Source organism: Cyprinus carpio, chromosome A7 (genome assembly GCF_018340385.1).
Source record: "Cyprinus carpio isolate SPL01 chromosome A7, ASM1834038v1, whole genome shotgun sequence".
Taxonomy (NCBI): domain Eukaryota; kingdom Metazoa; phylum Chordata; class Actinopteri; order Cypriniformes; family Cyprinidae; genus Cyprinus; species Cyprinus carpio.
This window is the reverse complement of record NC_056578.1, coordinates 8,252,551-8,279,875: the sequence shown is the minus strand read 5'-3', so window position 1 is coordinate 8,279,875 and position 27,325 is coordinate 8,252,551. Positions and strand designations below refer to the sequence as shown.

Genomic DNA, 27,325 nt, shown 5'->3' with positions numbered 1-27,325 from the left:
CCTGATTGTGACATTGCAACTTGGATAAACATGACCACAAATTACATTTAAGAGCTATGACAGAGGGGAAGGTTATGATTAAATAATGACTTAAAAATACGAAAGTCTTTCGAAATACAAAATGGTATTGTATGACATTAAAATATTGCAAGTTGTATGAACTGCTGTAAGGAATTTTATGCTACCTTTTTTTGAAGCTCAGCTTCACTTTTGTCGTGTGAAAAGCTCGGACATTCTGCTTTTGTGTTTCATGGAAGAACAAAAACCATGGGTGAGTAAATGAGAATGAATCTATTTAATATTTGGTTGTTAACTGATGTGTTAATGTATACTATTTGTAGAGATTCATTAGAATCACTTTGTACAGATGCATATGTGTTCATCAGCAGGTTGCAGTTCTTGCACTGTCCCTTTAAGAAGCCAGTCCAGCTGTCATTGGAGTGATTGTCTGAGCTTAAACTGCTCTGGTGGAGGGGCTTATGCAGCGTTTCAGCAGGATCCAATCGGGCAGGTAGCACTCCTCGTTCCTGCTCCCACCAGAGTCCCGTCAGCAACACAGGCACAGGAGAACTCCTACAGATGGGACACATGCTCACTGAAGACTGCAGAAAGTTTTAAAGCTGGGAAATGAGCGAAATGGCAGAACCAGCAACTATAACCAGACCCCTGATATCCTCCAAGCGACACAAGAGCATAAGGAAGAATTCTAGAAGAATTTATTCCCCATATCAGGACGATAATGGGTAAGATAGCTTTTCAACCAAATCTGATATTATCTGAAAATACTTTTTAACTCTAGGTTACATTTGCTAATTTCACCCCTGACACTTGTGGACTATAGCATTCAGTCTCTTAGGTTTGTTTATTTATTTATTATTAGGAATATTTATCCTTCATAGCAGAACAGAGCATTATATACCTTTTTAAAAGTAAAACGTCTTAACTTGTGGACTGCAAATTAACAATGTTTAGTTTCTAATTTATATTTCTAGAAAAAAAAATAATACATTTTTTTTATTATTTTTTATATTATATATATATATATATATATATATATATATATATAAAGAATTTATGCATATATGTATAAATCAACAGTTTTGTTACATGCTGCATAAATAAAAGTCTAATGTTACTACATTACTCTAAGATTAATTGCTGTGATTATTGATCTTTGGTTGTGTTGCAGACCATCTGATGATGAGGATAAGGATGGAGAAAGAGTGGACAGCAATGATCCAGAGGAGTTATTTCAGAACATTCAGGTTCAGAAGGAAATCATCACCAACATCCGAACTAAACCCTGGCCAATAAGACGCAAGCTAAAAGTGCTCAAGTAAGACCCCACCAAGTGTATGTTAGGGAAATGCCATCAGAACTAATGCACATTCTGTCCTGAAATTATTGCAGATCATAAAATTGAATAGTTCTCTAGTGGAACAGTTTAAATAGCATGAGATAAAAAAGGATAAAGGATTTATAAGTTCAGCATTCATAAAGCCAAAATGTGAGTGTAGAATGTGCAACTAAATGTGCTGTAAAGGTATTTTTGAGCTGATGCCAGTTTTTGTACAGCAGTTGATGTGGTTAGATTCATTACATAAATACAAGGAATGAAAAGAACTAAGCATTATTTCTGTCTAAAATGATTATTTGACCCCATTACTGCCATTAGCCTACTTAGAAACGACATTTGAAAATGTTTGAAACTGATTATAATGGCTTAGGAAAGCATCCTCGCATTAAACCCGTAAGGTAAATAACAATTAACTTTCAGTGCTTGAAAGCGGCCATATTTACAACATGATGCTTGGAGAACAAACTAAATTGGCTGATTAATTGTTTCATTAGCCTGGCCAGCAGTTTCTCATTTTACTGGGTAGCGATCGCTGCGGCTTCTTTGGGCGTTTGACAAGGATGCACAAATGTACACGCTGTGAATGATCGGTGTTACTTCGAGATCACATATATATGTATATACACATAATGTATGTATATGTATGTATGTATGTAGATAACGTTTATATAGCATGTCAAATTTCCAAATGTATTTTATGAGTTTAGCTACCAAAATATGATTTCATTAGTAATTTATTTCAGGGGTTCTGAACATTTGCATCCATCCTAAAGTCCAAAGATGATGTTTTTCCAACTAATGCTTTCATTAGCACATTTATCTATGCAGTTTCTTAAAATAACTGGCAGGTTTCTGCCTGATGGTGCGTGGAGAAGATACATGTTCCATTTTACGAGTGTCCTCGTAATCTTTGGTTGAGCGCTCATGATTACATACACCCACCTTCTGAAGAAATAACCCCCCAAAATCAATTTTCCATCTGTATGTGTTTGATTCCTCTATTAAGTTGTCATTGAATTTTATGGCCTAATTTTGTTGTTGCTGGTTTGTTTTTTATTTTTATTAATAAAGACACCAATGATGCACCATTTTTAATGAGTAAAACAAAAGTGTGCTAGAGCTGTGTTCAGGATCACAGAACGGGAAAGCCAGTCTGGTGGAGATTGTTTGTATTTGTTTGTTTCAGGCAAGCTAGAGAGATTGTTCTGAAGTATGAGGGCAGACTGACCAGGACGAGAGGTTACCAGGCAGCTGGGGCAGATGTATGTTTTCTATCTATCTATCTATCTATCTATCTATCTATCTATCTATCTATCTATCTATCTATCTATCTATCTATCTATCTATCTATCTATCTATCTATCTATCTATCTATCTATCTATCTATCTGTCTGTCTGTCTGTCTGTCTGTCTGTTGTTCTATCATTCTATCGTTCTGTCTATCGTTCTATCTATCTAGCTATCATTCTATCTATTGTTTGTTCTATCTTTCTATCATTCTTTCTATATCGTTCTATCATTCTTTCTATTGTTTTTTGTTCTTGTATCATTCTTATCTTTCTATCGTTCTATCTATCGTTCTTTCTATCTTTCTATCTTTCTGTCGTTTGTTCTATCTTTCTATCTTTCTATCATTCGTTCAATCATTCTATTTTTCTATCGATCATTCTATCTGCCGTTCTATCATTCGTTCTATCTATTGTTCGTTATATCATTCTATCGTTCTTTCTATCATTCTATTTTTCTTTCTATTGTTCTATTAATCGTTCTATCGTTCTTTCTATCATTCTATCTAACTCTTCTATCTTTATATCGTTCTATCTATTGTTCTATCTATCTTTCTAGCTATCTATCTATCTATCTATATCTATCATTCTATCTATCTCTCTTTATATCGTTCTATCTATCTATCTATCTATCTATCTATCTATCTATCTATCTATCTATCTATCTATCTATCTATCGTTCTATCTATCGTTCTATCATTCGATCTATCGTTCTATCATTCATTTGATCTGTCTAAGTAAACTGCTTTTTTTCATATTATAGCTTCCTTGTCTTTTCTCTTTCAGCTTTTTTTTTCTTCTCATCAGCTCTGTTTATGTGAGATTCCGGTTAAGGTTGTGCATGTCTCTGCCTCAGCAGTGCTCCTCATCTGCTCACAGACGCTGCACTCAAATTTATAGCCTGTTGTTATAGCCTGGTTTAATTAAAATGTCCAATGGCATTCGCCAAGGCTGCCCAAGCACCATTAAAATTAATTGACTTTTTAGCAAGTGGATGTGATGGTAAATTATTAATTCTGATTATGACTATCATGGCAGACTGAAAATCAAATACCGGTACACACTGATTTAACAAATGTGTGTTTTTATATGATCTTATTATCTTTATACATGGTGTCACAGGTCTTTCAACACTGTTTGGATTAAATCTTTATTTATTTTTGTGGAGTCCTTTGTGTGCAAACTGTTTGCTTATGTGAAAATATTATCTAACTGTTGTATTTTTCTGTAAATGTTTTTTTGCAGTTGCTGAAGAAGATTTCAAGAGTCTTGTACAACATTGTTGTCTTGTTCATTCCCTGGGAGATGAGGATTAAAAAGATTGAAAGTTAGTATCTAGACGCACAATATATGTTTAATTTGTATATTAATGTTAACCTCTTATTGCAAGGCATAAAGAAAATGTTATTTTGATCACGTTCATTTTCATGAATGACAAACTAGCTCTGATTAGACATATAATGAATATTCATTGGAAAAAATATATATATTTTGTCAGGTAACCTAAAAATGCACTTAAAGTATCCAAATGAACTAGTGTGAGTAAATGTACACTATATGTTGTTTTTAGGTCACTTTGGATCAGGTGTGGCCTCTTATTTCATATTTCTGCGATGGCTGTTTGGGATCAACATAGTTCTCACTATTATGACTGGAGCCTTTATCGTGCTGCCTGAGGTTAGTATGCACTGTATTCATTCTGAACAGTCAGGAATAGGCTGTATATTTAGATATGAACATTTATGAATCAAAAAGTGTCAAACAATTTGAATGTACATTGCCTAATGATCAATTAAACATTACACATGCCTTTATTCTCCTTTATTGTTATTTCTGAAAGCATGTACAGATATTTAGATGCTACTGTGTGCTAGTACATTATTTGTAGACAACATCTTCTATTAAAAGGGTCATCGGATGCTACATGCACTTTTACAAGTTGTTTTAACTGAAATGTGTGTTGACAGTGTGTGTACACAACCACCCTATAATGATAGAAATCCACCCAGTGTTTTTATTTTATCTACTAAAATCTTTACCCCTTTCTCAAATCGAGCCGATCTCAGATCTGTGTGAAGTCACAAAAACAGGCCCCTCCCACGATAGATTGATTGACAGCAACTTTTCAGCACAGACTGGACTGGCATCTTACCTTAGACCCGCCCTGAGTGCCTGTCATCAGTCCACCATTGTTTCACAGCCGGAGCAGATGTAGACAAGAATGTCTAAGCGATCGAGGTGTTCTGTTGTTGGATATACTAATGAACATAGCAGTCGTCATTTACTCCTGACATCTGAGCCACTGAAAACACAGTGGATTACATTTGTTTCTGAAGGGAATGCACCCCAATCTACTTAAATGCGTCTGTGTTCACGCAAATCATTCTTGATCCAGCTTCACCTCCAGAAGAAGTGAATCTTTGTAAATCGCCTTTCCTAATAATGTGCTAATTAGCAAGTTTCATGATGAATAAAGTAAACAGTCCCTCAGAGAGTGGTTCGAGAGGGGTGGGATCAGCAGAGCTCATTAACATTTAAACGAAAATGCTACAAAACGGCTTGCTCTAAAAAGAGCTGTTTTTGACAGGGTAAAAAAGGTGTTTTTACACTACCACTGAGAAAGTTTAACAGACTTTTCATTAAGACCCTAAAAAATAATATCTTAACTTGTGGAAAATGGGCATCCGATGACCCCTTTAAAACTCAACAAGTACATTTTTAGACCTGGAAATGGAAAATATGGTTAGATTTATTTCACTCCTGGTGCAAAGACACAATGTAATTTCTGCTCGGGCATCATCTGTTGTCCTCTATCATTCCCTCTGTCTCTCCGATCTGTCCAATCAGCTCTTGGCCGGCGCTCCGTTTGGTACCACCCGCAGCAAGACCATCCCCAAGGAGCACCTTACCTCTGCACAAGACCTGGACACCATCTGGTCGCTGGGGGCAAGACTATTATCTCTCATTTTTACTGCTTTACCAATTTGATGTGCATATTATCTGCGGAACTTAGGAGTTTAATCTGAATCCTTTTTTATGTACAGTCTGTCAGTTTGTCAAAAGGTTTTGTTTTATGTCTGTATTTCAGGGATATCTTCAATACTCTGTGCTTTTTTACGGCTACTACGGCAATGTTCGTAAAATCGGCAGTGCCGGCTACAGACTGCCCTTGGCCTATTTTCTGGTTGGGATGGCCGTTTTTGCCTACAGCTTCATCACTTTGCTAAGAAAGTAATCGTTACTTCAAAGATGCTTTGCTTGAAATTGCTGATTAACCTCAGTACATTCACATTTATGCATTTGGCAGATGCTTTTATCCAAAGTGATGTATAATGCATTCAAGCTATATGTTTTCAGTTCATGTCAAATTTGTTTACTTGCTGAAAAGAGCAGGTATGGTGTTTCTGTTGAAGCTGGTTTATTAAGGATCTAGTTGAGCTGTCTTTTCAGAAGAGTTGATGAGAGTATCTGCTAAAAAAGTTAGACTAGTTCATTGCCTGGACTACATTGATGGTGCTTTTTTAACCCTTTTGCTGTGCTGAAAATTTGGTGTTGCTTGTAAATCTCTCATTACACTATTTTATCACTAAATTAATCTTGTTTTCTTTCAGTTATCCAAGATCTTTTAGTAACATAGCTTATCAAGAAAATTAGTAGGGTACAGGGAATGCCACAAATGAAACAAGGTGGGAAAAAATCCCCAAAAAGTACAAAAATTATCAATATTTTAAGCAAAATGCAGTCAGTAAAGTCCAATGCGTTAACATGAACTAGCATTTCCAGACATCCTCTCCAGGTCAAACTGAACAGAATACAACATGAGTGTTAAGTCATTTTTCACCATGTGGTAATTTTTTCACAGTTTAGGATCACTAAGAAATTTACTATGTTTCTTAAGAAAAAGCTAAATTTGTGTTCCTCATATGTTGTTGTTTTTATCAGAATGGCTAAAAACTCCCGCATGAGTTTAGCCGGAGCCTCTAATGAGAATTACACCTTCTGCTGGCGTGTCTTCTGTGCGTGGGACTACCTGATTGGGAACCCAGAGGCGGCTGAGAGTAAAGGGGCGGCCATCGTCAATAGCATTAGAGTGAGCATCTCCTGCATCCAACAGACCCAAACAAACAATCTATCCTTGATTCAATTCTCAGTGATCATTCGGTTTTAATTCAGTTCAGCATTGCCTCCAAGGGAGGTTTATGTTCCACTATTAGTGCTGATTTCTTTACGGAAAACACGTTATATGAGTCTCATCCGTGTCATGCTAAATTACACATGCTTCTTTGGAATAGCATTCAATTTGTTCATATAAAAATGCTGCACTTGATGCATGTTTTTAAAAGTTGCAAAATTTGTGATTTCACTCAGATGTATGTGATAACCATGTATCGGTTAGGTCGACTAACTGGACAAGATTTGGCCATTTTGCACATTTGCCAGTAGATAGGTATTATATTTTCTAGGTATCGGTAGCAGAATCAACCATATCGGCTAATAATTTTTCAAAGTATTTGTCCTTTCTTTCTTTCTTTCTTTCTTTCTTTCTTTCTTTCTTTCTTTCTTTCTTTCTTTCTTTTCTTTTCTTTTCTTTCTTTCTTTCTTTCTTTCCACAATTACTACAATTTATTTAAGTAACAGTTACTATAATACCTGTACCTATCTGGCAGAAATTATGATTAATGTTGTGTTTTGGATGCTGACCAGTGTTATGTTAGTATCACTGAGATACTCTTACGGTTTTAATTTATTTTTTAAAAGCAGTTATTTTTTTTATATTTTTCTTATATATTTTTCATATATATTTTAATATTTTTTTGATATATTTTCTTTTTAATTTAAAAGTTTTAGTAATTTAGCAAAATTTAGTTGTTTTTGTCTTTTTTGTAGTTTTTGTTTTTTCATATGTATACAGTTCGTTTATATAGTTCCTCTTCAGGAACTCGAGCTGCGTCAAAAACGCTATGGGGAACACGCTTAGCATGAGCGACTCTGAATATCGTGTGTAATCTGTCTAATGGAAGAGCGTGACGTCACGGGCGGGGTGACGTAAGCGACCAGGAAGCTATAAAAGCCACAATATGAGGAGCTCTTAGAGGTGGTTATGAGAAAACATCTGAACCGCGGAAAAGTAAGCTCATAGAACGCTTTCTGCGGGCGAGGCAACCACCTCCAAGCCGGGGCCTTCCCTTTTTTCCCGATCTGCATGAAGAGATAGCCAGATCGTGGAAACGCCCGTTTTTAGCCCACCTCTACATCCCTTCATCCGATTATTATGGCAACGTGGTGGGGATGGGAGAGCGTGGCTATAGAGCGATGCCACGGGTGGAACAGACGCTTGCGAGCTATCTGTCCCCTGGGGCTGCATCGTCTCTGAAGGCCCCGGCGTTGCCCTCCAAGCCGCTTAGAACAACTTCGGCTTTGGTGGGCAAAGGGTATGTGGCAGCAGGTCAGGCTGGTGCGTGTCTGCACACCATGGTGGTGTTACAGGCATACCAAGCCGACCTGCTAAAAGAGCTAGACGAGGGAGAGAAGATCAAGTCCGAAGATGTGTCAGAATTGAGACGGACCGCTGATCTCTCCCTCCGCGCCACCAAGGAGACAGCCCGAGCAGTTGGGCAGTCTATGGCAGCTATGGTGGCCGCGGAGAGACACTTATGGCTGACCCTGTCTGAGATGAAGGAGAAGGACAGGGTCTGTCTGATGGACGCCCCAATTCAGCCTTCTGGCCTGTTCGGCGACGCTGTCAGCTCAGTCTGCGTCTGCGTTCACGCCCCCTGTACAAGCTGGCACACCAGATCCTTGTGTGGTCTCAGGACAAACTCCTCTCAGTCAAAGCAGTGTATATTCCTGGGAAATTGAATGTAGGAGCAGACATACTGTCGAGGCAGGGGCCGAGGCCCGGGGAATGGAAGCTTCACCCCGAGGTGGTGAAGCAGATATGGAGAATCTTTGGCAAAGCTCAAGTGGACCTCTTTGCGACTCGAAAGACATCGCAATGTCCCCTTTGGTTCTCTCTAGTTCATCCAGCTCCCCTGGGACTGGACGCTATGGTACAGACCTAGCCGAGGCTTCGTCTGTATGCATTTCCCCCTATTGCTCTGCTCCCGGGAGTTCGGGCGAGAGTACGCCGGGACGGGGTCTGTCTGCTGTTAGTAGCCCTGTTCTGGCCGGGCGAGTATGGTTCTCAGATCTGGTCTCGCTCCTCGACGGCTCTCCATGGGAGATACCGATCAGGACGGATCTACTCTCACAGGCACAGGGGACGATAATTTACCCTTGCCTGGAGTTGTGGAAACTGTGGGTGTGGCCCCTGAGGGGGCACAACTCATAGCATCCGGTCTCTCAACCGAGGTTGTTGAGACCATTCTCCAATCCAGAGCTCCCTCAACAAGGAAACTGTACGCCCTGAGGTGGAAACTCTTCACCTCATGGTGCAGAGACCGTCAGCTTGACCCAGCTAACTGCCCAGTTGGTACAGTTCTGGAGTTTCTGCAAGCCAGGTTCTCTGCAGGGTTGACCCACTCCACACTGAAGGTCTACATGGCGGCCATTGCGGCCTACCATGTCCCTCTTGGTGGTCAGTCTTTGGGAAGACACCCCCTAGTTACACGTTTCCTCCGCGGTGCACTGAGGCTGAGGCCTCCAGTATGGTCCCTTATTCCCCCCTGGGACTTGGTTGTGGTGTTAGAGGCACTTTGTAGAGCTCCTTTCGAGCCAAGACAAGATATATCAGACAGACATCTGACCCTTAAAACTGCCTTCCTGTTGCCTATCACCTCTCTGAGGAGAGTTGGAGATCTTCAGGCCCCCTCAGTGGCCCCTACTTATCTCGACTTTGCGCCCGGCATGGCCAAAGTGTTCATATACCCTCAAGCGGGTTGTGTTCCAAAAGTTCCCTCTGTTACGCCACAACCTATAGTGCAACCTATAGTCCTCCCTTTCAGGAGCCCGACCAAGAGAAGCTAAATTGTATTGTACAGAGCTGCCCTGTGGAGAAAATCGGACCAATCGCTAGTGTGCTACGGTCCCCCCCAAAAGGGGCTTTCCTGCATCTAAACAGACCCTTAGCCTTTGGAAAAGTCGAGGCTATCAATGCCACCTATGAGTCCTCTGGTCTTCCCCCACTGTTGGGAGCCAAGGCTCACTTCACACGGGATATGGCGGCCTCCAAGGCCTTCTTAGCAGGTGTATCCATGCCGGACATCTGCAACGCTGCGGGGTGGTCCACGCCCTCCACATTTGCAAGGTTTTATGGCTTAGACATGCCAGTTACTAGTTACTATGCCGCCCACACTTCCAAACATCTTCCATAAGAAATCACACTAGCCAAAAAATTGGTAATCTGGCAGCATGGGCACCTCGTTCCCCATAGCGTTTCTGACGCAGCTCGAGTTCCTGAAGACGAACATCTCAAGGTTACGCATGTAACCATGGTTCCTCGTGGGAACGAGATTCTGCGTCTCGATGCACCCCTGCCGGCGCTTGCTGGTACTCGAAGCTGACGCGAGCTGCGCGGCACGTGCTTTTATAACTTCCTGGTCGCTTACGTCACCCCGCCCGTGACGTCACGCTCTTCCATTGGACAGATTACACATGATATTCAGAGTAGCTCACGCTAAGCGCGTTCTCCATAGCGTTTCCGATGCAGCGTCTCGTTCCCTCGAGGAACCATGGTTACATGCGTAACCTTGAGATGTTTTCATTCATTTTAGTTTTAGTTATTTTAATACATCAAGTTAAACTATATATTTTTTTTCCTTTATTGTTATAGTTGTTCTGCTTCTGTTTTTTAGGAGGCCATTGTAGATGAGCAAGAGAAGAAGAAAGACACAAGCCTGCAAGTTTTCCTCTTTATTTTTGTCTCCATTATCACCTCAACATAACCCTAAGTGCTGACTCTAAGTGTTTTCTCCAAAAACTCTCAGAAGTGCATGTTTAACAAAACTGTCTTTTGAGGGTGGGAATGATCGTATCAATAAGTGACTTACAGTGATGTGCTGTTTCTCTCTATATGAGGCTGTTGTCACAGCACCTGTAATGCTGCCTCAGACCGCTCTGATTTATACATCTCCTCCCCGTCCAATGCAATCGCAGCAGAACATGCGAAATGGAAAACATCCCGCCGTATTTTATGAAAACGGCCTTTTACTGCAGGCGGATAGCTAATCTTCTTTAAATCGAGATTCAATCAACATTTGCTTTAGATGCCAAATCAAGTCTTGTCTTTTGAGAAATTAAACAAAATTAAGCAAGTTTATGATTGCTTTTATGCTTATCAAATCTTGTTTTCCCTCGATATTAAGTAGATTTGTCTGAGCCCATTTGGCAGATATTTGTTCTTGTTTTAATCAAACGCGGTATTTTTTCTTTACCTTATTTTCTTTATTTTTTTCAAAAAGACTTAACTTGCAAAATCCATGAGATAAAGTACTTGTGTATTACTCACTTGCTTTTGTCAGTGATAAAAGTTATCAGGCAAACTGGGAAATGAAGTGCATCAAGTGAGACAGGGATTGTTTATTGATGCTGTGCTTGCAGTGTTCAGCCAATGCCGATTTTTAGAGCAGAAGGGTAAAAAACCCTGTTTTGATACTAGTAATTCTGCTGCTTTTATACTGTATACAACCTCCTTTATCAGGAAATTGATGTCAAAGAAACTTATTGAAGTAATCTTTTGGGTTTATTGGTCCCTGGCAATAGAAACCACACATTAGGCATAAAGTAAATCATATCATACAATGTAGTCTTATATACTCAGTTCTTTATAATATTTGATTCTGATTGGTCTATTGCATCATTATCCAGATGGCACTTAGTTACCTAGCACTAGTTTCAGGTTTCTCAAATAACTCTTTGAACTCTCACATAAAATAATTACGAGTGAATAATCAATAGTTTATGTCAGTTGATTTATGTAAGTACAGTCAGCCATTCATTATGGCTATATAATGTCCTTTCAGGATATACATGATCAGATGTCTGTTGGTGTATCTGACTGTGTTGTTTTCTATCCCAACAGAGCTGTACTGATCAGTTTAAGGATTCTGGCAAACATTCTGGTCCTGATGTCTCTGACCGGCAGCATCTACATCATCTACTTTGTGGTGGATCGTTCTCAGAAACTAGAACAGGAGAAACCTGAGCTAACACTCTGGGAGAAGAATGAGGTATGCTTAGAGTTTTCATGTTGTTTTATACGTTGTCTACATGAGTACTTCACAAAAAATTCTTCTTGGCCTAGAGATTACTTACATTTTCTGCTAATTCCCCATCTTCTTTATCTTATTTAATTAGTAGTTTCTTCTTTTCTTCTTCTTTTTCACCTACTTATGCTATGGCCTAAAAGTATGTACTCTTTAAAATATTTTTTGTTGTTGTTGTTGTTGTTGTTGTTTTAAGGAAAAAGTGCACACTTTGAGTGTGTAGCAGAATAGTAGGCAAGCTTTGGGACTACTTTGTCAGAATTACGTCTATAACTGACCACTCTTTTGCTTTGTTACGTGCATCCTGTCACTGTTTAAACTGCCGTCAATCATCTTGTCACAGTTAACAGCATCCACATTTCATTCAATTTAATCTCTTACCATATTGAAATGAAGAGGCATGTTGATGATGCATTTAAAAGTTAATGACCAAACTTCTCTTTATAACAGTTCACAATGTTGTTGCAGATGTACAGAGCCCCGCACATGACATGCAAGAAAAAATAAATAAATAGTGCGCACGATTTACTAATTTGTTCCCTCGATGTACTAAAACATGCACACGATTACTATTTCATTCTCTCGATTTGCTAAATCATGCACACAATTTACTAATTCGTTCTCTCGATTTATAAATCGGGTGCACAATTTAGCAAATAGAGGAAACGAATTAGTAAATTGTGCGCACAATTTATAAATCGAGGAAACGAATTAGTAAATCTTGCGCACAATTTATAAATCAAGGAAACGAATTAGTAAATCTTGCGCACAATTTATAAATCAAGGAAACGAATTAGTAAATCTTGCGCACAATTTATAAATTGAGGGAACGAAATAGTAAATCATGCACACAATTTATAAATCGAGGAAACGAATTAGTAAATTGTGCGGACAATTTCTAAATCAAGGGAACAAAATAGTAAATCGTGCACACAATTTATAAATCAAGGGAACAAAATAGTAAATCGTGCACACAATTTATAAATCAAGGGAACAAAATAGTAAATCGTGCACACAATTTATAAATCGAGGAAACGAATTAGTAAATTGTGCACACAATTTATAAATCGAGGAAACAAATTAGTAAATCTTGCGCACAATTTATAAATTGAGGGAACGAAATAGTAAATCATGCACACAATTTATAAATAGAGGGAACGAAATAGTAAATTGTGCACACAATTTATAAATCGAGGGAACAAATTAGTAAATTGTTTGCACAATTTATAAATCGAAGGAACAAATTAGTGAATTGTGTGCACAATTTATAAATCGAGGAAACGAATTAGTAAATTGTGCACACAATTTATAAATCGAGGAAACAAATTAGTAAATCGTGCACACGATTTAGCCTACTATTTTTTTTCCTGCGTGCCATGTGTGGGGCTCCGTACAGATGAGATAAAATGTCAAATAAAGTTTTTTTCATCATGTTAGATTTAGGTTAGGTTGTTTTAACTTTCTTTTTTTTTTTTATTGGTGTTGGTTGTTCTAATCGAATCCTCATCCAAAGCACAATGGCTTATGGGCAATGTTAGCCATTAGAGTGTGTGGAGATCTGCACTTCGAATTTCTATCAGAAATAGTAAACCATTCTGGTACCTCTGTGATACTCATTTCAACATACTACAATTTTGGACACACTATCTCTACTGTTTAGGACTGATTGTGTGCAAACTGGGTCACAGCATTGTTCTTTTTGTTCTTCTTATTTTCCTCTTATTATTATTATTATATTTAATTGTCTTCTAATTATTTAATTACTATTTGCTTTTACTGCTGCTTCTTTTTCTTATGTCTGCCACATCCAGATATTTCATCTAGTATTAGCGATGATGTTGTGTGTATTTGAGGAAGATGAGTGATGTTATGCTGTATGTGTATTGGTTTTCTTCATCAGGTGAGTGTGGTGGTGTCCCTCATCACAATGATTGCTCCTTCAGCCTTTGAGTTAGTGGCTCAGTTGGAGATGTACCACCCCAGAACGAGTCTCCGCTTCCAGCTTGCCAGGTCAGAAAATCAGTGTTTGAACACCATTGCTTCTTTGGTTTTACTCAATCTATTTTATATTTTGTTTATCAAAAGGGAAATATGCCTTTGTTGTTTAGAGTTCTGGTGTTGTACCTTGGAAACCTCTACAGTTTGATTATAGCCCTCCTGGATAAAGTCAACAGTATGAGCTCTGCTGTGAGTCATATATACATTCTTATTTAATTCTCAACCTTTTCTCTAGGGCTGTTTGATTAATAAATGAAATTGAAATTGCAGTGTTGTTTAGTGTGTTTATATATATATATATATATATATATATATATATATATATATATATATAAAAATATATATATATATATATATATATATATGCACTGCATATAGTGTGGCACAGTGTTCTTTTACACACAAGTAATTTTATATTTTAAAGTGATATTGATATTTGATCACAGTTTTTTGGCTGAATTGTGCAGCCCTACATATTCAAAATTTTTATCAGTCAAAAAACTTTCTTTCCCCAAATTGAGCAGCCCTATTTTTTTCTGATGTATTACTCAGCAGGAAATATATAATGTTTTAATGAATTAATGAAATCAGAACATTGATTTAACATCAAAGTATTGATATTTGTGCAGTGAAAATATTATTCTGATTTTTACCACTCTTTAGTTAGAAAATTAACTTAATTTTCATAAAAATTAAATTCAACATAAATCGTACATGTTTTGAATAATTTTAGATTTCTGTGGGTCCAGGAAACCTGTCTGACTCAACATCATTCCTAGCGACGATTTCCCAGTCTACTGAGGACAACCTGTCCACCATCATCCCAGACATCACAGAGCAGCAGAACAGCACACTGACCATGACTCTTCTGGAGATCAACAACAGCATGACCACCATCAAGAGCACCACATCCTCCAGACAGCCGATGAGAATGCAGTCTCTGCTTAACCAGACCGTCCTCTATGAATACAACACCAGATCACAGCAGGACCCCTGCTGGGAAACATATGTCGGCCAGGTACTTGGCCAGGTGCTCTCTGTTCCAGTTTTAGCTTATTGGGACTTTCCTGGTCTCCACACCTGCCTGGAGGATATGAATGAACCCTTCATAGGCACTAGCCATAGAATTTTCACATAGCATAGTTGAAACTTGAAAAGAAAATTTAGCCTATTTGTATTTCAATTTTTATTTTCATAGTCTTTGATCCAGTCAATTCCTGATACAAAAAAATATAGCTTTTTTTTTTTTCTTTTTTTCACTCTGAAAATATGGCCAAACAAAATTAATCTCTTAAAAATATCATGTAGTTATGTACACAACTGTTCAAAAGGTAAGATTTTTTTTTGTTTTTGAAAGAAGTTTCTTATGCTCATCAAGCCTGCATTTATTTGATTAAAAATACAGTAAAAACAGAAATATCATGAAAAATTATTACAAACTAAAACTGTTGTTTTTTATTTGAACATATATTGAAATGTAATTTATTCCTGTGATGTCACAGCTGAATTTTCAGCATCATTAATGAAATTATACTATTTGAAATAGTAATTTCTTATATATTTCAATCTTTTAGATAAATTGATTTACTGTCACTTTAGATAAGTTTGATTTGTCCTTTCTGAAAAAAAGTATTATTTTCTTTCCAAAAAATAACATTTTAATTCAAAATACAAAATCCCAATAAAATCTTATGTAAGTCACAACTGAAAATGTCTGAATTTCATTGCATTAGTATGAATGCAATATAGTTCATCACATTAACAAATGTATATGTACAGTCTGACAACCAGAAATTGACTTTTTGTCTTCTTTTTCAACAACATACTTATTATTTCATAAGAAAATTAACAAACCTAATTTTGTCAAATGTTTTGCCTGAAAAGTGTGTTTGTGCCATATTTCTGAAAATAAATGCTACTTGAGTTGATATTTTGTTATATAATGCAAAGACATTTATATTTAGTGTTGCCTAAGTGTCCAAATACTATTTGGGGGCCAGTGTATATTCAGACATACCCAGACACATTTAATATTGTCTAAACAGATACATTATACAGAGCACTCAAGCTAGCAGACATGCTTAGCATCCTCCAACTATGAGTTGAGTGACCTGATGAAGCATCTCAGTTGCAGGCTACATTGTTATTTATTAAAGGCATCATGGCGACAAACAGTGTAAAGTATGATTCCCTCTGGAGGAGAGGAATATGGATTGGATACATGGCTTGAAATATCCAGCCTGGCTTTTATTTAATGAAAGTATTGTCAGCGCTGTCTTTCTCTTGGTTTAGATCCAAAGGTCTGATTGAGAGTCCTGCTTGGAGATACTGATGGTCTGCGGAGGGGTAAAATTGCATCCTACTCAAGGAAGGTAAATGCAGGCTGTTTATTGTGTCTATCTTATTTACAGGAGATGTTAAAGCTCTCCATCATTGATATGATCTTCACGGTGGCAAGTATCCTGCTCATTGATTTCATCCGGGGACTGGTGGTTCGATACTTGAGTGACTGCTGCTGTTGGGACTTGGAGAGCAAGTTTGTAAGTCGGTCGCTTCTGTTCAAAAACATACTTTTAGAGTTTTTTCCAAGCAGATATATGAGCGATAGATAGAATCTGCACCTGTTGAAAACATTGGTCCCATTTCCAAATTTTTTTTTTTACGTATTTGACATATTTAACACCTTTTAAGCAATGTTCCAGCTTCAATACAAGTTAACCAATACAAGTGTTTTATATCTGTACCACTAGCGAAACCAAACAGAATAGCACAATGTTTTCAAACAGGTTTCCCAAACATTGAAGTGGAAGTATTTTAATGTTGAAAATATCACTTATGTACTTATTTACTGTCACTTATAAATATCGGTTTTTAGTCAGCATCCGTGATGTGATTTCCACTGGAATATAATTGTTACTTAACAAATAACTAATATCACAGACAATAACTGTGATATAAAGTAATACATTTAAAACAGATCATAGAAAAATCAGTTTGAATCTCACAAACTGCTTTCATATGGGCCTACCGATATGATTAAAAGCGTTGTGTTAATGCAATTGAATTAATTTAGCGGTTGTAATTTTTGTTTTGGATTCTGAATTTCCATAACAGGGATTCCCAAACATTTTTTTGTCAGCCAAAATATTTACTTGAATAATTCCTGAAATTTTACATTAATATTTTAATAATTTAACTACACATTTGCATATTCGTGGTTCTCTAATGTTGATTAATGGTCACATGACATAACCATAAAAAATTATTTTTTTTTAGTAAGTTTCATTGTCATTGTTTTTTATTTAAATGTTTTGTTTATTTAAATCTTACATTTTTAAGATGTATTTAATTATTAGCGTTTCATCAGTTTGGGAAACCCTGTCCTATACCATGCATTGATAAATTCCCTTTTTAATTAAATTAAATTCCCTTTCCAGCCAGAATATGGTGAATTTAAAATAGCAGAAAATGTTCTTCATCTGATATACAACCAAGGAATGATATGGTAAGTGAGTGATGATTCATCATTTATTAATACATTATCTAAGATATGATTGTCAGTATAAAAGGAAATGCATCACAATTATATATATATATTTTTTTTACATTTACTGTGACTGCTGTTTGTCTCTGATAAACACTCCTAATTTAAAATCTGTCTCTCTGTATATTATTATATATGAGCTTACCTATCTATATCTGTGCTAAACTGTCCTCTCCCTTGGTGCTCCTTACACAGGTCCTCAATGCTCCATTGCCCTCCAGCTTCAGACTGTAATCACACAATAATGACTGTCTGAAGCTATAGGTGCACAAGCAGAACTCCTTTGAGATGGGAAATAAATCTTTCCGGTGTCTTTGTCTCTCCCTGTAGGATGGGAGCGTTCTTTTCACCCTGTCTGCCTGCCTTTAACGTCCTGAAGCTCATTGGCTTGATGTACCTACGGAGCTGGGCTGTGCTGACCTGTAATGTTCCCCATCAGCAGGTCTTTAAGGCCTCCAGGTCAGTGAGGCAGAATTAGGTCATTAGAGCTTATACGTTCTTTGAGCACTGATCTGAGGTCAGTGCTGCGCAGTTCCAGTAGTTATCTAATGTTTTGATATAAGAACTCATGCAATTTGGATTAAGAGTATAGCTGACCTTGGATATTCTGCCATCATTTGCTTATAACATAACAAAACCATTAAAAATACTGGCTTCATAAATACTGGGGCCAGTTGAGCAGGTTGAAATTAATTTCATTAAGTATTTAAAGTTTTTTTTTTTTTTTTTTTAATAAAGCAAAATGTTTATATCCATATTTAATATTCCAGAGAATATATACTATAGAAATGTTTTACATTAAAATTAATATTAATATTTAAATAAAACCTTTTTTTCCAGCCCTAAAACAATTCATCAGATCTAAATTGTTGAGTTCAGTCAAAAAAGAAAAAAATGCATGTTAAAATCCCTAGGAATCTCAAAAAAGTGTAAATCATGAAAGTCATGGAAATGTATTGATCCACCCCTCATTTCAGTTCAATTCAAAGTTCATTATAAAACAATTTCATGATTTATTTATTTTTATATTAAAATTCCTTTTAATGTAAAACATTTCTATATTATTCCTCTGAATATTAAATATAATATTTGTAATAATTAGTTTGTATAATTATTACAAGACAGAAAGAATGAGTAATGTGATTTTCAGCCATATTCTACACATTTGTAGAAATGCAAAACCTTTCTTTATTAAAAAAACTTAAAATACTTGATTTCATAATTACATAACGCTGCATGAGATCAAAAGTGGTTTAGCTCATTTATCATTTTCCTCCCTACTGAAGTAGGTATTTTACATATTTAGTGGTGCTTGCTAAAGTAAGTTAGGGATTAGAACGAACCCCTAAACCAAAGTAAATGTGAATAATCAATGTATAATAATCCAGCAATAAACTCTAACTACACACATTTTGATAGATAGAGAGATGCATTTAAAACACTCAAGGAGCTTTGTCTGATTCATTTTAATCATCAAACCTCCTTTAATGTTTAATGCTTGCAGTCAGTGTTTATAAGGTGCAGCTCTCAGCTTTTGATATTTTCCTACATTTGACACTGAACACTTTAGTAGGCAGGAAGAGACAGCCTGACAGAGCTGACATCAACACTAAAGCACACAACCACTTTAAATGAAGGACTGACAGTGGCAGAAAAGAATCAATGAATAGATATTTTCAGCATTTCTACATATGCACTGCAAGGCCTAATGCACAGAGACCATATTTAGTGCATATTCAATTTTACATTCACTTAAAACTGTGTTGACATAAAAAAAAAAACAGTTTTTGGCACTTTCTAGCATTGGATAAAAGTGCTTACCAAATGCAGAAATCTAAATATCAAATTCTGATTAGCTGGTGAACTACGTTGTGTTTTACATTCAGTTTGGACATACAACTTGCTTATTCTTGAAATCGTATAGCATTGCATGTTAGTAAACAGAGTTAGTCAAATCCGACCCTTAACCTAAACCCAGTTTGACAGGCTTTTGTAAAATCCTGATATGTTTTGATTTAATTGTAACATAGAACTGTGAATTCTTCATATTTCTTAGCTTAAAAACCTCCCAAACCTATTTCTGCATGTTTCCTTTGCTGGAAAACGAAGAGGAGTGTAAATTTCTATGACAGGAGCTGCAATGTGAATCATTTTTGTTTTTTATGAGCTGTGAGATTAATTTAAAATCAGTCAGCATTCAGTGTATGGATCAGGGACTCTCTGAACGCTACACTTTTCTCCGCTTGACTGAATTCAAATCCCTCTCGTTTTCCAGTGTGGTGAGTACAGAGATAACAGTGGATGCTTCCGTGTGTCAAGCGACTGGGTTGGTCAAAGCATCAGTCTCGCTCTCTATTTCAGATTTATGTAATTGCATCTTCATTGCTTTATCAGGCAGTTGCAGATGTGAGGCGAAACATTACCGTGCAGTCTAAGCTTACTTTATCTTCAGTGATAGTGTTGTGTTTTATGTGATAAAAAGGAATCATTCCACTGCAGGCAGGGAGTGTGTTACTTATCAGATATTATGAAACAGTCAAATCAATGTAGTTTCTTTGTCTATCTAAGTGAATTCAAAGTCGATCACAAGGACTGTATTTAATTGAAATGTATTTTATTCCCCAGATCAAATAACTTCTATCTGGCGATGCTTCTCTTCATGCTTTTCCTCTGCATGTTACCGACCATTTTTGCCATTGTGAGGTATCGGCCGTCTCAGTACTGTGGACCCTTCAGGTAAAAAACTGTCCAGTGTTTACATCATTTTCATGTGATGTGTGTCATCTTTTGTATGTTGAAATACTTTTACCTAGCCCTGAGATAAGTATATGTTAATGGGAATGCAAAGACATTGCAATATACCATAGTTGCATTTATATAAAATATATATTTAAAAAAAAAAAAACGTACATTTATTTCATTTCAGCTGTTTGTCAAGGCAGCATTTCTCATTTTCATTTAGTTTAATTTGATGTACTAAAATAACTTTAACTAAAAATTAAATAAAATTAATAATAATACATATATACTGTATGTATGCAAGCATTACTAAAACTAACTAACTAAAATTAAAATGGAAAATAGAAAAATTAAAACTAATTAATAATAAATATTAATAATAATAATAATAATTAAAATTAATAAAGACTATAATAGTACTTTATTTATTTATTTATTTTTATTTTTTGCATTGATGCCCAGCGGACTGTACATTATCTTGCTTACTAAATGAATAAAAAAAACACATGTTGAAACTCATTTAAAATGTTACCATCACCGATATGTATAAAATCATTTGCCTGCTTCATACAGTTTATAATGACAGAAATATTTGACTGCAGGACAATTCAGCATTAAGAATCACATTTTAGCACTATAGGAATTATTTATAATTTACGTGAAAATACATAGCTGCCTTTCTTCGCGTCTCCTCTACTGCTCTGTAGTGGCCAGGAGAAGATTTACGACATCATCTCCGAAACCATTGCCAATGACTTCCCACTGTGGTTCAGTAAAGTGATGAATTACGTCACCAGTCCTGTGGTGGTGCTGCCCGCTTTGCTTCTACTCTTGTAAGTATTTCTGTCTACACTGGCCTTAATTACCACAGAGAAAATAACTAGAAAAAGGCAGTCTCATCAACAACAAACATAGATGCTGGCTTGACAAAGTTTTATTTGTAAGATTAGTTTCTTCTTAGCATGTTCTTGGTTGTTATGCATAGCTTAGGTGTTTTAGAAGACCCTTTCTTTTGTTCACCAAGGCTGCATTTATTTGATCAAAAATAGAGTAAAAAGAGAAATATTGTGAAATATTATTAGAATTTAAAATAATTGTTTTCTACTGCAATATATTTTAAAAGGTAATTTATCCCTATGATGCAAAAATGATTTTTCAGCATCATTACTCACTCTTCATTGTCACATAATCCTTTAGAAATCATTGTCACACACATATATATAGAAAGTAAATACATTTCTTTACTGTCACTTTTGATAAATTGAATGTGTCCCCCATCCACCCCCCAACAATAAGTGGGATATATGGTAATTAAAGGGATACTCCGCCCCAAAATGAAAATTTTGTCATTAATCACTTACCCCCATGTCGTTCCAAACCTGTAAAAGCTCCGTTTGTCTTAGTAACACAATTTAAGATATCTTGGATGAAAACCGGGAGGCCTGTGACTGTCCTATAGACTGCCAAGTAAATAACAGAGTCAAGGTCCATAAAAGGTATGAAAGTCATCGTCAGAATACTCCATCTGCCATCAGACGTGCAATCTGGGTTATATGAAGCGACGGGAACACTTTTTGTAAGCAAAGAAAACAAAAATAACAACTTTATCCAATAATTCCTTTGTCACGGTCTCCTCTGTGTCTCTCCATATCCCTGCATGCTCTTCTGTATCATCCGCTCCACAAGGATGTGCTGTTTCTACATTTTTTTAGCTTTGATTTGAAAGAGAACAGCGCATCCTTGTGGCGCGGATGATACAGAAGATTGTATGCAGCATACAGTGATACAGTATCTCTTTAAGGTGTTTTTGATAGTCTGCTGTAGGAAAAACACAGGTTAATTCAATTAAGGAAGATCATAGCTTCATTGCTGTTGAGTTTGGAGGATGTAGATTGAAAACTTTAGGAGTTACATTTACAAAATTTGGTCTATGGTAAGAGAGTTAGAAAAAATCCCTTCCCCTGTTTGTACAATATCAGCAAATTGGTTTTGTCAAGCCAGCATACTTAGACCAGGCGAGCAGGATAAATGCCTTCAGTTACTCTTTCTCTTTCAGCATGCTGATCTACTACCTCCAATCCATCGCTAGATCACTCAAAGTCACCAACAGCCAGCTGAGACTGCAGCTGCAGACCGTGAGTTACTCGAAATTGAATATCGTCATGATGAATTTCAGTTCATTTAACAGATCCGTGATTTACAATAAGGAACCCGAGCGAAACAGGATAAGGTCTTTGGATTTCATATAATCTCATTTCTCCAGCAGTTTATTTTATAACGCTAATTAAATCTCCTGTTGCAGGAGCGCACGGACGACAAGAAGAAAGTATTTCAGTTAGCTGCAGGTACTTTGTCCATAAACTATCTTAATTACGAATACAAGAGAACGTTTCGGGCCCATTTCAGTAACGGCCAAAGTTATGTACTCACAATATATAACGTCATAAGCCAATGTCAGCTTGTCACCAGTTGGCTGGACATTTGATTGTGTAAATGTGTGATTTACAGCGCGTCTGCAGGGACCTGAGGGTGGTGATAAAAAGCCGGAACAAGAGAGCGACATTACTAGTATGGAGTCATCCGCCCGCTCCGCCTCTCCTCCACGCCGCAACGGCAGCATCGCCAACTTTGAATCTCCTGTTCGCCATGGCAACAGCATCCGGACCATAACACAGTCGGCTTCACGGCCTGACATCCCTAGAGCTGCTGGAGCGTCACAGAGCCCCACTGTCCCTGTGCGGCAGAAACACAAATCGGAGCCCATGGCCAGTAGGTCTGTACTGCTCTGTGGCTTTATTTTTCACTGCTGCTTAGCTTCCATACATCTGCAGTTCATGAAGCTTCACTGCCCTCCATTTTTGTCCATGTAGTTCTTTCAGAATGTACAGCAACCCCTCAGTTCCTCAAAGACAAGTACGACGAGTGGAGTACATACCCATCAGGTTTGGCATCTTTGTGAAGTTTTATTATGAATAAACATAATTTTTTTGACAGTAATCTATTAAAGCATTGCTCCAGAATTCAATTCAAATTAAGCCCTATTAAAAACAATGTGGCATAATATAGATTACTGCATAAAATAATATTTGTCCTCATTTATTTTTTTATTTTTTTTTAAAAAGTGCAAATCATGATTACAGCAGTGTTGTTATTAAGTAAAATTAAAAATATTACAAATAATTTTGTTAATTTAAATAAAGCTGAAATTAAAATATAAATATCAGATGATGAAAAACTTGAACTTTATTTCAGTTAGTTGCCACGTTACATTTTCGTTTAAGTTGAAGTGCTAAAATTACTAAAACTTAATAGAAATATATATATAAAAAAAGACAAAATCACAACAAAATTATTAAAACTAAAATTTAAAATAAAAACTGTAAATACTGTGGAGAAATAAATGCTAATACCAAAAGCAAAGCCACTATGTTCAAACATTATAGGTGTTTACATAGTGTAAAACTAGTGACTGAAAAGGAAGTGTTAGTGTAAAGTAATATATCCAGATATTTGGATCATCATACCATGTAACTTTAGCTTGATACGCAGAAGGATGCATGAAGCAAACTGCATTGCAGTAATCCATATCAGTAATTCATAACCAGATGTTCATCCACTTAGAAAATTAGTCTTAGCTCAAACAATAAACTGCAGTAAAGATTTTCTGAATAATTAATGTTAAGTGCTTTAACAGAATACAAACTTTATATTTCTGGTCTTAAACCCTTCAGAACACTGGCTCGCTTGACTTAATTGTTTATGGGCATTACTGTAAATGTGCTTTTTCACTTTATTTTTTAAACTGAGGGACAAGTCAAAACTTGTACTTATTTCATATTATACTTGCTTATATTATACTTGGCACTGTGAGACCATTGATCATGGATAGGGTCTTCAGTACTTGCACTTTGAGAGTAAAATTTCATTTGGCTTCACCTTTCATTCCATAAAATGCAATTCACTTCATACTACTTAATTAAAGGGACAGTTCACCAAAACTGAAAACATAGTCATCATTTACTCCATTTACCAAACCTCATGTCATTCCAAACCTATATTATTTTCTTTTTTATGTGAAACACAAAGTGAGCTCTTAGGAAGAATGTGTGCAGATTGCTTTATGGTGCTTTTAGTCCTTGACAGTATAAATCACCATCCAATTTTTGCTTAACATCTCTTTTTTGTTTCACAAAGAAAGGAAAATACAGGTTTTGGAACGGCATAGTAAATAATAACAAAAAAAATCCAGTTTTATGTGAACTATTCCTTTAACATAAATTACAAGCTGCATCATAAGGGTAAAAGTCTGTTTCTTGAGTTTATAAAAGGTAGGGTGAATATGTACAAGCATATATATCCATGTCATATGTTCCATTCTCTGATATCCAGGCATTCTGGGTACTTGGGCAGCACCAGTGGTTCCTGCCGTTCCAAGTCCCACCACAACATGGCCTACAACCCGTGTACACGGTATGCTGAAAACATCCATTCCGATCCACTGTTTCGGAAGACCCTTCGGCCCATGCACACTGAGCCTGCTGTAATCACAGCTCAGAGCTACGTGGGCCACCGGGCACGTTCGACGCGTTACGTCATCGTCAACGAACACGAAGCTCGCAAGAAGCTCATGCACTCAAAAACACGCCTACCGAGACATTACCGCCTCGCAGATGAACCAACGGAGATCGTAGAGCTTTATCCACGTAACGTGAAGTGTTACATTCCTCGTCCTCCTCATCGAAGCCACCAGCCACACCTCAGCGAGGAAGAGGAGGAGGAAGATCCGAAGAGCAGCACGAAGAGGGGGTCATTAAGACAGCCGAAACGTCCACGACCACCGTCGGATCTCCATCAGACCGCGCGATTCTACATTGGCGATACAATAAACAGTCAGTTGTCTATGGGGCAGGGTTTATACGGCGACGAAGAAGAGGATGATCAGGAAGAAGACTGGGTGAACGACCCTCAGACAAACATCCGAGGTCCAGAGTCAGCTCACAGGTGCGGCGAACCATACGTCAAGCCTAAGACCAAGCATAAAGTGGAGCCGTCTCTGACTGAGTCGGATTCGGCATCGCTGGCGTCTAGTAGTGACCAACAAAACAGCAGCACAGACCAGTACATCCAGGTCATTCACAACAAAAAGAAGTACCTGAAGTCCAGCGCCAAGCTGACCAAAACAAAATCCAAGAGCAGTGTTAAACTAAATGTGCCTGGCACTAATGATCTTGTCTGCTCCAACGTTTAACCTGTTTAGAGCTAAAACCGAGATTATGGCTCTGCTCGAAAACACTGGTAAGCTTTCTACGTAGGAAGCATTTTAGGTGTACACCAACACCAAGTGTGTTTCATGAAGTAGGTTGCAGCATTATCCTGCCTTCTAAAGGCTGGAATACATTAGACGACTTTTAAAATCGGAACAGATTTTAAAACACTAGGCATCTGATGACTTTTAAGTTGTTCCTAGTCGTTGCTAGGAGACATGATAAATGAAAACAATATGTGCTTAAAATCGGCTCAAAATATCAAACACGTTTGATATCCTCCAGCTGGATAAAATCAGTCAGTGACCATCACCACTATGCAATTTTCTGTGAACTCTGACTGCTTGAAATCTACTGTGATTTTTGGCAACTAGTGTCAACTTGTCTAGACTGCAAATCGGGGCAAAATTGTGGGCAAAAGTCCCGTAGTGTATTCAAGCCTTAAAAGGCCTTCTTCTGGCTAAATTGTAATGCAGCCTCATATGCATCCTTTACCAGAATGCACCATGAGTAATTCAGCATTCCAAACAACTTGAATTATCCCATAGACATGTGTACATAGATGCCTTGTTAGTGGCTATTTCTATGGGTCACTATATTTAACTCACCTCCATATTGGTGGGGTCAAAGCCAGACCATGAACACTTGAGAGCAAGTTGGCTGTGCATCTGCAACCATTGTTATACGCGTATGAATATCTATATCTGCAACAGACTTCAGCAGATGATTCTGCTTAACTAACGCAATACAACAAGATGAAGCCATTAGCTAACACAACATTTAAAAACTTGCCATAGTTTAAAAACCTATAATATTGATTTAATACATTTTAAAAGCACAAACCAAAACATTCTCACCTGTAAAAGTTGATCCCATTTTTTGGGGAATTTAAATTTTGGGGGTTTTTACAACCAGAGGCTGCACAATGTTGTGGCACCTTGGAAAACTCATTGATTTCTACTGTATGTGATAACACATTGACCATTCCAAGATGGCGGACGCATTGACATGTCTGGAGCAATCGAATGTGGCATCTACCTATATGTCCATGAGATTCCCCTACTTCTGCTTAAAAATAACAACTTGAATGGTGCTCGAGGTTGGATATCCAACTCATTCAGAGCAGATCAATCAACCCCTGATTCAAGGAGAAGCAAAGTTTTCAAGTTGATGGCAACTAAAGTTGATGTTCCATTGGTTATTTTAAGTGGAGGTGAGGCAAGTTGTTTGGAACACATCATGATTAGAAAATGTTGACGTTGCAAATGGGAAACCCACCTCCAACTACATCTGAAACGCAGCATAAATCCATCCAAAGATGGTGGATAAAGTTGAGATAAATGTCAATTACAAATATAGTGCATTTCATTCAATAATGAAAAATATTGATAAAAATATGTTAGCGTATATAGCATAGCAACATGCAAATGACAGACACTGAGCACCAGTAGCTGTCTATGAGGTGTGTTCCAAATCAGTCATTTAGGAGGTTCCACTATAGTTCCACTGTAGTCAGCTGCTTATGTAGGCAGTAGACAGCAAGGCAGCTTACTAGGTTTTTGAACAGAGCCATTTATTCAGTGTAATACAGTTTTATCATATAACAGTTGCAGTTCTGCCTTGTAAAGCACAAAGAAATGACTAGTCTATATGAGTGTACTTTGCATGTATCTAAATCTGATATAAAAAAATATATATAAATTATAATGTTTGGACATTTGTAGATTCTGTTGTGTGATGCAAGGCTGCAAAAATCTTCAAGATTGGGTGTGTACTAAAATTAAATAAATTTAAATAAAAATGTGAGAATCAACTAGTGAAAAACCCACATCAAGCAGACTGGGTGTAAAAGGCTGGCACTGTGGACCATCAGGCAAACATATAGGTTAGGGTCACTTTCCCCCTTACGCCCGCACGAAAACCATTTCTATATT

General features: G+C 37.1%; 1 protein-coding gene across 1 annotated transcript; it reads left to right on the top strand.

Moving 5' to 3' along the window:
- Positions 1-304: 304 nt before the first annotated feature.
- On the top strand, positions 305-27,060 carry LOC109054569 (transmembrane channel-like protein 3). The gene is made up of 24 exons (XM_042761336.1): positions 305-743; positions 1,190-1,336; positions 2,544-2,619; positions 3,889-3,970; positions 4,214-4,320; positions 5,491-5,589; positions 5,732-5,874; positions 6,586-6,733; positions 10,437-10,480; positions 11,663-11,810; positions 13,747-13,856; positions 13,955-14,033; positions 14,578-14,981; positions 15,153-15,175; positions 16,152-16,384; positions 17,282-17,349; positions 17,719-17,847; positions 20,014-20,124; positions 20,835-20,960; positions 22,184-22,262; positions 22,430-22,472; positions 22,636-22,900; positions 22,998-23,069; positions 24,517-27,060. The coding sequence occupies exons 1-24, from the start codon at positions 628-630 to the stop codon at positions 25,373-25,375; spliced, it is 3,711 nt and encodes a 1,236-aa protein (XP_042617270.1). The 5' UTR covers positions 305-627; the 3' UTR covers positions 25,376-27,060.
- The last annotated feature ends 265 nt before the right edge of the window (positions 27,061-27,325 follow it).